The 13,621-nt window shown below is 41.1% G+C and overlaps 1 protein-coding gene across 5 annotated transcripts in view; it reads right to left on the bottom strand.

The window, feature by feature from the left end:
• SNTG1 (syntrophin gamma 1) overlaps positions 1-13,621 on the bottom strand; it is a 1,229,644-nt gene that overhangs the window by 466,740 nt on the left and 749,283 nt on the right. For all 5 annotated transcript variants that reach the window (XM_069731323.1, XM_069731324.1, XM_069731327.1 and 2 more), the window contains one exon: positions 3,780-3,837. In XM_069731323.1, the coding sequence (XP_069587424.1) occupies positions 3,780-3,837 (58 nt within the window). The remainder of the gene's footprint in view (positions 1-3,779; positions 3,838-13,621) is intronic.

Genomic DNA, 13,621 nt, shown 5'->3' with positions numbered 1-13,621 from the left:
TTTGAAATAGCAACGTAAATGTTTAGTGCTGACGATGCCATTATCAGCATGACCATTCCGGTGATATACATGCTGGAGCACACCTTACACAGTGTTCGGAGTCAGGTGGTGGACCAAGAGGAGGAGGAGGAGGAACAGGAGGAGTCGTATGCGGAAGGCATAATATCTCCAAGGTCAAGAAGGTTGGCATTGCTCATTTTTGGCTTCCAATCTTGAAAAATGGCCTAAGCTCGCCACTCACGCCTTGGAGATCTTGTCGTGCCCCGCAGCCAGTGTTCTCTCTGAACGTGTGTTCAGCGCTGCTGGTGGTGTGCTGACAGATAAGCGCAGACTAACGTTCATCAAGATGAACAAATCCTGGATTTGCAAGGACGTTACTACCCCCGTGTCATCTTGGGGAGACTAAAAGCTTGATGACTTTTGAAAATCACCTCACCAACCGTTTTAAAAAACTCTGGCAAAATTGATGCCACTTAAGTGGTGTCTGAGGCCGAATTTTGGGAAAAAATGGAGACTCTTTATTTAGTCCCCTTGCTGAGTTTTACATGACGTAGCCATCGTCAATTCCAGGTGGGTGGGGTCATCTGCAGAGTTGTTTACTCATACTATGGCCTTGGATTCAGAGGTCTGCTCCAAAGCTTCAGTGTCTGCTAGTCAGCAGAGTAGCCCAGCCACCCACCGCTTGTTTACCTAAGTACTATATTTAACGGCATCTGGCCCAGGAAATTCTTTTGGGCCTCGTAGAATTTGGTGCTACTCAGCAGCGTACCCCACCCATGAAGCAAGCTACACCGCCTGTTTACCTAACTACTATTTTGTAACGGCATCTAGCCCAGGAAATCCTTTTGGGCCTAGTAGAATTTGGTGCTACTCAGCAGCGTACCCCACCCATGAAGCAAGCTACACCGCCTGTTTACCTAAGTACTATTTTTTAACGGCATCTAGCCCAGGAAATCCTTTTGGGCTGCGTAAAATGTGGTGCTACTCAGCAGCATACCCCACCCATGAAGAAAGCTACACCGCCTGTTTACCTGAGTACTATTTTGTAACAGCATCTAGCCCAGGAAATCCTTTTGGGCCTAGTAGAATTTGGTGCTACTCAGCAGCGTACTTCACCCATGAAGCAAGCTACACTGCCTGTTTACCTAACTACTATTTTGTAATGGCATCTAGCCCAGGAAATCCTTTTGGGCCTAGCAGAATTTGGTGCTACTCAGCAGCGTACCCCACCCATGAAGCAAGCTACACTGCCTGTTTACCTAACTACGATTTTGTAATGGCATCTAGCCCAGGAAATCCTTTTGGACCTAGTAGAATTTAGTGCTACTCAGCAGCGTACGCCACCCATGAAGCAAGCCGCACTGCCTGTTTACCTAACTACTATTTTGTAACGGCATCTAGCCCAGGAAATCCTTTTGGGCCTAGTTGAATTTGGTGCTACTCAGCAGCGTACCCCACCCATGAAGCAAGCTACACCGCCTGTTTACCTAACTACTATTTTGTAACGGCATCTAGCCCAGGAAATCCTTTTGGGCCTAGTAGAATTTAGTGCTACTCAGCAGCGTACCCCACCCATAAAGCAAGCAACACCGCCTGTTTACCTAACTACTATTTTGTAATGGCATCTAGCCAAGGAAATCCTTTTGGGCCTAGTATAATTTAGTGCTACTCAGCAATGTACCCCACCCATGAAGCAAGCTACACCGCCTGTTGATCTAATTACTAATCTTTAACTGCATCTAGCCCAGGAAATCGTTTTGTACCTAATAGCATTTTGTGCCATTTAGCAGAGTACCCCACCCATGAAGCAAGCTACACCGCCTGTTTACCTAAGTACTATTTTTTAACGGCATCTGGCCCAGGAAATCCTTTTGGGCCTAGTAGAAATTTCTGCTACTCAGCAGAGTACCCCACCCATGAAGCAAGCTACACCGCCTTCTTTCTCTCTCAATCTAACCCCTCGGCTCTGGGGTGTCCACTCTCCCTCCAGCTCTCTCCTTCTCACAGGTGGACTACCGCGTGTTTTCACACTGTGGCAAATCTTTTGGGCCCAGGCTTAAGAAGTCATCGAGGTAATGGATAATATGTGCCGCCTTACAAACGTCCATGACGACACATTTGAGGAAGCAACTAAACGCTTCAAATAGTGAGCAAGATATGGAGCACCCCATGGGCAAACAGCGATCTATGTAGTATGCTTCTTCACAGAAGCAGCCCAATGGGAGGACACTATTCGGATGCACAGGTAGTAACCGGAACGCACTCTCAATGTCTGTTTTGGCCATTAGGGTGCCCCTTACCAACTTCTTGACTCGCCTGATTGCCTTGTTGTTGTTTACTGACCTGCCCCTTGGATATGACAAATGGTGGATTAGTCTGAATGTATTGGGTTCATTTTTTGGCACAACTCCCAAAGGGGGTACCACTACGTCTTCTAAGGAAAGTGTTCTGAATGGACCCGCCGCCATTCTACCTAAAGATATTTATTTTTTTTATTTTTTTTGTCAAGACGTCTGGGTGTTGGTACAGTGATTTTAGACTTTTACTCCAGCCTTTCTTGATTTTAGAAGGGCATGACATGCCTATATCTGTGTCTCCTCCTCCTTTTACTCCTCCACCTCTTTTCTTTTCACATGACTATATGTAGTTGTGACTTTTTCTTGTGTTTGTTGTGTCTTCTGAGCAGTTTTTCAGCTTTTGGACACCTTTTAAGGTGTTTTCTATGTGTTTTCAATGTGTTTGTATGTGTTTGTGTTTGCCTGCCATTGGTTTCAATGGGATTCGACGGTGTTCATCGAACATTCGTCGAACACATTCCTGTTCGACGAACTGAACCGAACCCAAACACTAGGAAGGAGGCTCAACACTACTGCTAACCCCACTGTGCATACTGAAGATCAAGGGCATAATCTTTAACATTAGGAACACCACTTAACATAAAATAGTGTCCTCTGTGACCAAAATCTTTACCATAATCCTGCTGTGTGTATTGATATAAAAGTGAAAATGACGATAATATTTCAATTGCAGAAGTGATCATTTGTCTGTTTGGGAGTTTTTTCATCCTGACTGCATGACTATAAGAAAGATTGTTTGTAACCAGGTTAAACTAAATGAACACAAATCTCATTAAAAAAATCACCAGGGATTTATATGTGGCTAAAAAATCATTAGGAAATGTATCCTGTTAAAGGGGTTGTCCCACTAACAAAGTTTATTTAAATCAATAGATCTTGAAATAAAAATAAGTTCCACAACTGGATGTTATTATATAAAATATTCCTGTGCTGAGATAATCTCATAAATGTGCTCCTGCTGTGTATTATGTAATGGCCGTTTGTGACCGTGCAGGAACATGGTCTGATCATACATACAGCTCCTGGGCTAGGGGCAAAGTAAAAAATGTTACAGACAGGACAGCATGTACACAGACATTACACAGTACACAGCAGGGGCACATTTATAAGATTATCTCAGCACAGGAACATTTTTTTTATCACATTCAAATGTGAAACTTATTTTTATTCCAAGATCTATTGACTACAATGTACTTTGTTCATGGGAAAACCCTTTTAATTCAACTCAATAAACTTTCTTCAAGGATGATCCTTGAATGATTCATTAGCCAAAATAACTGTAATTGTCTATTAGTTTTTGTTATTACCTTTATCAGCACGGTATTATAAATTATTTTCCTCTACATGCAAATCATTCTGCAAAGTTTTTACATTTACAATCATTGAGTAAATGACTTAACATAAAATATTAACATACCATACCTCTTTGTTCTTTGGATATCTTGGATATGACAACTGGAATATTATGTTCAGATCCTCCCTACAAGACACAGGAATTGTTTCTAAGCATTAAAGAAATTAAGAAGGTAACAATGGCAAAAATGTCACGGTTAATTTGAAATTCATTATATTAACCCCATAAGCCCTATAAGGGTGGTTTGAACATTAGTGATCGAGCCAATTTTTACAATTCTGACCACTGTCCCTTTATGAGGTTATAACTCTGGAACGCTTCAACGGATCCTGATGATTCTGACACTGTTTTCTTGTGACATATTGTACTTCATGTTAGTGGTAAAATTTCTTCGATAAAATTTGCATTTATTTGTGAAAAAAATGGAAATTTGGTGACAATTTTGCAATTTTCCAACTTTGAATTTTTATGCCCTTAAATCACAGAGATATGTCACACAAAATACTTAATAAGTAACATTTCCCACATGTCTACTTTACATCAGCACAATTTTGTAACCAAAATTTGTTTTGTTAGGGAGTTATAAGGGTTAAAAGTTGACCAGCAATTTCTCATTTTTACAACACCATTTTTTTTTAGGGACCACATCTCATTTGAAGTCATTTTGAGGGGTCTATATGATAGAAAATAACCAAGCGTGACACCATTCTAAAATCTGCATCCATCGAGGTGCTCAAAACCATATTCAAGAAGTTTATTAATGCTTCAGGTGTTTCACAGGAATTTTTGGAATGTTTAAATAAAAATTAACATTTAACTTTTTTCACGCAAAATTTATTCAGCTCCAATTTGATTTATTTTACCAAGGGTAACAGGAGAAAATGGATTTCAGAAGTTGTTGCGCAATTTGTCCTGAGTATGCTGATACCTCATATGTGGGGGTAAACCACTGTTTGGGTGCATGGCAGAGCTCGGAAGGGAAGGAGCGCTGTTTGACTTTTCAATGCAAAGTTGACAAAAATTGAGATGGGACGCCATGTTGCGTTTAGAGAGCCACTGACGTGCCTAAACATTAAAACCCCCCACAAGTGACACCATTTTGGAAAGGCTACCTAAGGAACTTATCTAGAGGTGTGGTGAGCACTTTGACCCACCAAGTGCTTCACAGAAGTTTATAATGCAGAGCCGTAAAAAATAAAAAATCATATTGCTTCACAAAAATGATTTTTTGCCCCCAATTTTTTAATTTCCCAAGGATAAGAGAAGACATTAGACACCAAATGTTGTTGTGCAATTTGTCCTGAGTACGCTGATACCCCATATGTGGGGGTAAACCACTGTTTGGGCACATGGCAGAGCTCGGAAGGGAAGGAGCGCCGTTTGACTTTTCAATGCAAAATTGACTGGAATTGAGATGGGACGCCATGTTCCGTTTGGAGAGCCACTGATGTGCCTAAACATTGAAACCCCCACAAGTGACACCATTTTGGAAAGTAGACCTCCTAAGGAACTTATCTAGATGTGTTGTGAGAACTTTGAACCTCCAAGTGTTTCACTGCAGTTTATAACGCAGAGCTGTGAAAATAAAAATTATTTTTTTCCCACAAAAATAATTTTTAGCCCCCAGTTTTGAATTTTCCCAAGGGTAATAGGAGAAATTGGATCCCAAAAGTTGTTGTCCAATTTGTCCTGAATATGCTACTATCCCATTGGTGGGGGAACCACCGTTTGGGCCTGGGGCAGAGCTCGGAAGTGAAGTAGCGCCATTTGGAATGCAGACTTAGATGGATTGGTCTGCAGGCATCACATTGCATTTGCAGAGCCCCTGATGTAACTAAACAGTAGAAACCCCCCACAAGTGACCCCATATTGGAAACTAGACCCCGCAAGGAACTTATCTAGATGTGTTGTGAGAACTTTGAACCCCCAAGTGTTTCACTGCATTTTATAATGCAGAGTCGTGAAAATAAAAAATTTTTCCCACAAAAATGGTTGTTTAGCCCCACAAATGTTTTATTTTCCCAAGGGTAACAAGATAAATTGGACCCCAAAAGTTGTTGTCCAATTTGTCCTGAGTACGCTGATACCCCATATGTTGAGATAAACCTCTGTTTGTGTGCACGGGAGAGCTCGGAAGGGAAGGAGCACTGTTTTACTTTTCAATGCAGAACTGGCTGGAATTGAGATTGCATGCCATGTTGCATTTGGAGAGCCCCTGATGTGCATAAACAATGGAAACCCCCAATTCTAACTGAAACCCTAACCCTAGCCCACACCAACCCTAGCCCACCCCCACCCTAGCCCCAACCCTACCCCTAGCCCCAACCCTAGCCCAAACCCTAGCCCTAACCCTAGCCCTAATCCTAGCCCTAACCCTAATCCTAGCCCTAAACCAAACCCTAGCCCTAACCCTAGCCCTAACCCTAGCTCTAACCCTAGCCCTAACCCTAGTCCTAACCCTAACCCTAGTCCTAATCCTAACCTTGGACCTATCCTAACCTTAGCCCTAACCCTAGACCTAACCATAGCTCTAACCCTAACCCTAGCCCTAACCCTAGTGCTAACCTCAATGGGAAAATGGAAATAAATACATTTTTTAAATTGTATTATTTTTCCCTAACTAAGGGGGTGATGAAGGGGGTTTCATTTACTTTTATAGCGTTTTTTTTGGCGGATTTTTATGATTGACTGCTGTCATACACTAAAAGACGCTTTTTGTTGCAAAATATAGTTTGTGTGTCTCCACATTTTGAGAGCTATAATTTTTCGATATTTTGGTCCACTGAGTCATGTGAGGTCTTGTTTTTTGCGGGACGAGTTCACATTTTTATTGGTAACATTTTTGGGCACATGACATTTTTTGATCGCTTTTTTATTCTGATTTTTGTGAGACAGAATTACCAAAAACCAGCTATTCATGAATTTCTCTTTTTTTGGGGGGGGGGCATTTATACCATTCCATGTTGGTAAAATTGATAAAGCAGTTTTATTGTTCGGGTCAGTACGATTACAGCGATACCTCATTTATATCATTTTTCATGTTTTGACACTTTTTATACAATAAAAACTATTTTATAAAAAAAATAATTATTTTTGCATCGCTTTATTCTGAGGACTATAACTTTTTTATTTTTTTGCAGATGATGCTGTTTGGCAGCTCGTTTTTTGCAGGACAAGATGATGTCTTCAGGGGTACCATGGTTATTTATATCCGTCTTTTTGAGCGCATGTTATTCCACTTTTTGTTCGGTGGTATGATAATAAAGCGTTGTTTTTTGCCTCGTTTTTTTTTACCTCGTTCACTGAAGGGGTTAACTAGTGGGGCAGTTTTATAGGTGGGTCGTTACGGTCACGGTGATACAACATATGTGTACTTTTATTGTTTTTTATTATTTAGATAAAGAAATGTATTTATGGGAACAATATTTTTTTTCTTTATGAATTTTTTCTTCTTTTTACAAATGTAAATATTTTTTTTACTTTATAACATTGCACCAGGGGGGCATCATGTTATAGGGTCAGATCGCTGATCTGACACTTTGCTGTGCACTGTGTCAGATCAGCAATCTGACATGCAGGGCTGCAGGCTTACCAGCGCTTGCTCTGAGCAGGCGCTGGTAAGCCACCTCCCTGCAGGCCCCGGATGCAGCCCCGTGGCCATTTTGGATCTGGGGCCTGCAGGGAGAACAAGGTAGGAGACCCTCAGAGCAACGTGATCACATCGTGTTGCTCCGAGGGTCACAGGGAAGCACGCAGGGGGCGCCCTCCCTGCGCGATGCTTCCCTATACCGCCGGAACACTGCGATCATGTTTGATCTCAGTGTGCTGGGGTTAATGTGCCAGGAGCGGTCCATGCCGGATGACAGCTGCGATAGTCAGCTGACACCCGGCCGCGGTCGGTCGTGCTCCCCCCGTGAGCACTGCCGATTGCATATGACATACTATCCCGTCACTGGGAATTAAGTCCCAGGTCACCTTGACGGGATAGTACGTCATATGGGATTAGGGGGTTAAAGGTGATTGCAGAATATAATTTCCATGTTACATTGTATCAATATGTTATCTTATAACACCATTCAAAATTAAGAAATTAATAAAATGTGAATGACTAATTTGGTGCAAGATTAAATTTTCCTATTTGGTTTCAAGCACATAATGGTTTTTAATGGTAATGTATGTCCTATAGCACTTTATGAGGCCTTCTTATATCTGCTCAGGTCTTTAATTTACAATTTTATTTTATTTTGAATTTTGTATGAATATGACACATAAAAGCCACACCAAGTTCCACGAGATGATACCTTACCCAAAAAGCATCCAATGGCACACATAATGCCCACAATTTTATAGTATAGAACCTATAAGGGTTCTTGCTTACTTTTACAACTAATGGCAGTTGTGATAAGGCTTTCATGAGCTTCAGAATACTTGGGCGTAAATGACACTATACTTACAACTACAATGTCTTTGAATACTTTTGCCAGGAAAATGACGACTTCCAGACGTATACCATGTTGTAAAAGTATACTGCATGATATTCAAGTACATTTAACTAGAGAAGAGCAGTTTGAACAGTGAGGATCGAGTTTGAGTTGACTTTTCTGAAATTCGCGATTTTGCCTAAATTCGAATGATCTGTGATTCAATTTCTGAGGCTCAACAAGAAAAAAACACCCAGCTCCATTTCACACAGTTGTGTAACGAGATATACCGATAAGTACATAAATAACCATGCAGATACAATGTTAGGAAGCTCTATCTATTATGTTAGAATGCAGTAACTCATGTTGATACAACTATATATAATTATCTTTCTTTAAGTACAAAATTATTTCAGTTTGATAAGCTAAAAAAAAGATGAACTAATGGAGAAAAAAAATATTCAGCATGTATGGCAACTTCAAATTGTCTACAACTCACAGTAAATGCTTCATTGCTTTTTAGGTAGTCAGAGATAAGACTTAAAACCTCAAGAGCATGATTTAAAGAAATACAATAATGAGAAAAGTAATGATGTACAAGTACAAATGGATAAAGTGATAATAAAATTGACCACCAGAAACATTCTAGAGAACAAAACAAATAAATCGTCTGACAGTGTTTTATATACTAATTAATGAGTGAACCAGTAACTTAGAAGAAAACTCATACTTATATTAAAAAGCTAATTGCCCCATACTATTTGGCAGTTTTTTCCTATGTACAGAAACAGGAAGCAAATGGTCAACGTTAGGGAGGAGAAGGGCGGGAGCAGCCACGTGTCATAAATATAGCTGACACTTCACTGGCCATGCTAGAATTAAAGATTGAGTTTCACCCAAAACACCCCATAATAATACCATGAAAAACACAATGTTCTCAGAGATGGCAGAATTACATAGCTTTTAGATTAAAAGATGTATATCAAAGTGCATATCTGATGTTTGCATGCCTGGGACTTTATGGAGGGTTGTGTATGATACTGTGTAGGGTGCGGTTATTAGTTTCCAAAGAAAAATCCTTGATTACGCGATCACTCTGTCACAAGATATCTAAGCTTTCTTTTTGCGTCGCTGACCATGATGTGTATTGAAGTCTGTCAAACTTTTGTGCCAGAATGCGGCAGTATTGTATTCCATTTGTTTCATGAGAAATTGTAGTAATTTACCAAATTTTAACAATTATAAGAAAGTGAACATTCCTACGAGCTCACTTTTCCTGATAATAGTACTGTGTCAACAGATTGACGAACAACTGCTGAACAAGAAAAACACTTGTTTGGTGGGTGCTATGATTTTTTCGCTGGTGGAAAAGACCATTTGTTAATGACAGGACATAATCCTGTGTAAAAGGGTTTGTGCTGCTGAAAACAATGGAGGCGTATGAGAATAGGATGATCTATTACTGATTGCTCTGTGCATACTCTGAATTCAATGTGGTCTACCTGTCTAAAATGGCCATTGGGTGACCACCATTTAGCAAATATGTGCTGATTGGATGAAATTTAATGATGCCAGTCTGGTAATGTAAACCCACTTTAAGAAAGGGCTGATCTGAAAAATTCATGAGCACGTGTTTTGTCTATTCCCTTCTACCCTTGGTTTTTTGTGGTTTCAGTTTAGCATTCACTTGCTGTCTTTACTTTGCCTTGGTTATACTTGTTCTTTTTTCTATCTAATCATTGAGATATTTTTATGGTGTCCATGTTTAGCTTGTTGAGAATGGGATTTTACAAGTATTTCATGTTCATGCTAGGCCTATTGAGGGCATGAGATTGGTTTCTCCTATGAGGATTCTTGCTGAAAATGCTATAGATTTAATCACGATATTTAAACTGGTAAAATCCCTGTGAAATCTTTCTCAAAAAATATTCCTAGTGACGCCAAAGAAAGTTATTTGCAGCATGTGAATGTGACTAGAACAGTCTGTTAGTACTGTTGTGAGATCATATTGACGAAGTGTTTGTAAATACACAGAAACACTATTGTGAAATTATCATTTAGGCCAAAGAGTCATTTCTCAGATGGAAGTGACACTATTGTAACAACATCACAAATAGTGTGGAGCCGAGAAGAAACAAACAATGGTTAGAATCTAATCTCCTACACTTGTGACAAAGAGGAATAGCAATCTGTAAGAATACAAACAAATAATTACACATTATTGTAACATTATCTTACCATACTGCAGTCTAGAAAACACTCAGACTATTGTAATACTATGAGAGCAAAGTACATTTTTGAAATACACATATAATGACATGATATTATTACATGTATGCCATTATTGCACTAGAAAGTACTCAATTAATTCACAGAACTACTGACTGGATAGAAGTTGCATCAATCACCAGTAAACAATAAAGGTTATTGCATTGGTTTAGGAATTCAAACATTTTGAAATTTGTTTCACGAAAAGCATCAGACTAATCTCTTATTGTGTTACTGTTTGGGCTGTCACATAACGCTCCGCAGTAGTGTTGAGCATTCCGATACCGCAAGTATCGGGTATCGGCCGATACTTGCGGTATCGGAATTCCGATACCGAGATCCGATATTTTTGTGATATCGGGTATCGGTATCGGAAGTGTAAAATAAAGAATTAAAATAAAAAATATTGTTATATTCACCTCTCCGGCGGCCCCTGGACATCTGCGCGAGGAACCGGCGTCCGGCACGGCTTCTTTCTTCAAAATGCGCGCCTTTAGGACCTGTGGTATGACGTCCCGGCTTCTGATTGGTCGCGTGCCGCCCATGTGACCGCCACGCGACCAATCAGAAGCCGCGACGTCATTCCTCAGCTAAAGTCCTAGAATGAGCGCCTTTTAGGACCTGAGGAATGACGTCGCGGCTTCTGATTGGTCGCGTGGCGGTCACATGGGCGGCACGCGACCAATCAGAAGCCGGGACGTCATTCCACAGGTCCTAAAGGCGCGCATTTTGAAGAAAGAAGCCGTGCCGGACGCCGGATCCTCCCGCTGATGTCCAGGGGCCGCCGGAGAGGTGAATATAACAATATTTTTTATTTTAATTCTTTATTTTACACTTTAATATGGATCCCAGGGCCTGAAGGAGAGTTTCCTCTCCTTCAGACCCTGGGATCCATGAGGATACATTCCGATACTTGATGTCCCATTGACTTGTATTGGTATCGGATATCGGTATCGGCGATATCCGATATTTTTCGGGTATCGGCTGATACTATCCGATACCGATACTTTCAAGTATCGGACGGTATCGCTCAACACTACTCCGCAGTTATGACATCTTATGAGTTATAAAAATCTCATACAGTGATTGTCAGTCCCTGGGCCATCACAGATCAGTGGTTCCCAGAGTCACTGAGAAAGTCTCTCTTCTGTAGGTTGTAAGCTCTTTTAGTTAGTGGGGTTCTCTTTCTTTATCACTTGGAGAGTGTCAGCACTTATGATCAGCAGAGTTCTCTCTTCTGTAGGAAGTAAGCGCTTATGGTCTTCAGTGTATCGTCTCTCTGTTTGTCTCCTGTAGAGTGTAAGCTCTTATGGTCTTCAGTGTATTGTCTCTCTGCTTGTCTCCTGTAGAGTGTAAGCTCTTATGGTCTTCAGTGTATCGTCTCTCTGTTTGTCTCCTGTAGAGTGTAATGGTACCTTCACACATAACGATATTGTTAACGATATCGTTGCTATTTGTGACGTAGCAACGATATCGTTAATGAAATCGTTATGTGTGACAGCGACCAAAGATCAGGCCCCTGCTGGGAGATCGTTGGTCGCTGAATAAAGTCCAGAACTTTATTTCGTCGCTGGACTCCCTGGAGACATCGCTGGATCGGCGTGTGTGACACCGATCCAGCGATGTCTTCACTGGTAACCAGGGTAAACATCGGGTAACTAAGCGCAGGGCCGCGCTTAGTAACCCGATGTTTACCCTGGTTACCATGCTAAAAGTAAAAAAAAACAAACAGTACATACTTACCTACAGCCGTCTGTCCTCCAGCGCTGCGCTCTGCACTCCTCCTGTACTGGCTGTGAGCCGGAAAGCAGAGCGGTGACGTCACCGCTCTGCTTTCCGGCTCCCAGACAGTACAGGAGGAGAGCAGAGAAGCAGAGCGCAGCGCTGGAGGACAGACGGCTGTAGGTAAGTATGTACTGTTTGTTTTTTTTTACTTTTAGCATGGTAACCAGGGTAAACATCGGGTTACTAAGCGCGGCCCTGCGCTTAGTTACCCGATGTTTACCCTGGTTACCGGCATCGTTGGTCGCTGGAGAGCGGTCTGTGTGACAGCTCTCCAGCGACCAAACAGCGACGCTGCAGCGATTCGGATCGTTGTCGGTATCGCTGCAGCGTCGCTAAATGTGAAGGGGCCTTAAGCTCTTATGGTCTTCAGTGTATTGTCTCTCTGCTTGTCTCCTGTAGAGTGTAAGCTCTTATTGTCTGCAGTGTCCTGTGTCTCTTTTTGTCTCCTGTAGAGTGTAAGCTCTTATGGTCTGCAGTGTCCAGTCTCTCTGTTTGTCTCATGTAGTGTGTACACTCTTATGGTCTGTAATGTCCGGTCTCTTTTTTTGTCTCCTGTAGAGTGTAAGCTCTAATGGTCTGTAATGTCCAGTCTCTCTGTTTGTCTCATGTAGAGTATAAGCTCTTATGGTCTGCAGTGTCCCATATCTCATTTGTTCCCTGTGGAGTGTACGCTTATTGTCTGCAGTGTCCCATATCTCTGTTTGTCTCCTGTAGAGTGTAAGCTCTTATTGTCTGTAGTGTCCCTGGCGAGTGCCGCCTGATTCTTGTTTGAGTGTCATCTTCCATTCCTGGACTATGCCACTATCCTGCATTTATTTTATTGCCTGTCTGTGCTTGACTCAGCTTTTCTAGTTTGGAGTTTTCCTTTTTTTTGCATTTGTAGCCTTTCTTTTGCTTCTCTGGTTTGATTTTCATGGTAATGATTGCGCCTCTGTTATGAAAAGTTAAGTGCAACTACCAGATAGTGATCTCTGACAAAGTACAGGAGAGTTTCAATTGTGTGTCTCACTTTAGAATACAAGAGGCTAGATGAGGAAAATATGAATATAAATTATGTATTTGGATAATAGACGTGCAACTTACAGCTGATCCATACCAAAGTTTTTTCTATAATAAAATAGACTAGGATAATAAAAAAAAATCATCCCATATTAAAGCCTTTGCTAAACAACATGAGCATAAACAGGCAATGTTTCTCCACAATACTAACAAATTACCTAAGGATCAATTCTCACACCTGTTTTTTTTTCCTACCTACAAAAAACAAGTTGGCTTTTATAAGTGTAATTTTTATGCAGACCATTGATCAGGAAAAAACCTGATATGTGAATAGCCCCATTGGGCTATTAGTGAGACACACTGAGAGCACAGAAGCTTCAAAAACAAATGTGCAAATGAGGCTTCTGTGTGCTGTTTAGAACCCTCTCTGAAGTTTT

The sequence above is a fragment of the Ranitomeya imitator genome, chromosome 6 (assembly GCF_032444005.1).
Source record: "Ranitomeya imitator isolate aRanImi1 chromosome 6, aRanImi1.pri, whole genome shotgun sequence".
NCBI lineage: Eukaryota > Metazoa > Chordata > Amphibia > Anura > Dendrobatidae > Ranitomeya > Ranitomeya imitator.
Note: the sequence above shows the minus strand (reverse complement) of the source record. Positions and strands in the feature narration are given on the sequence as shown.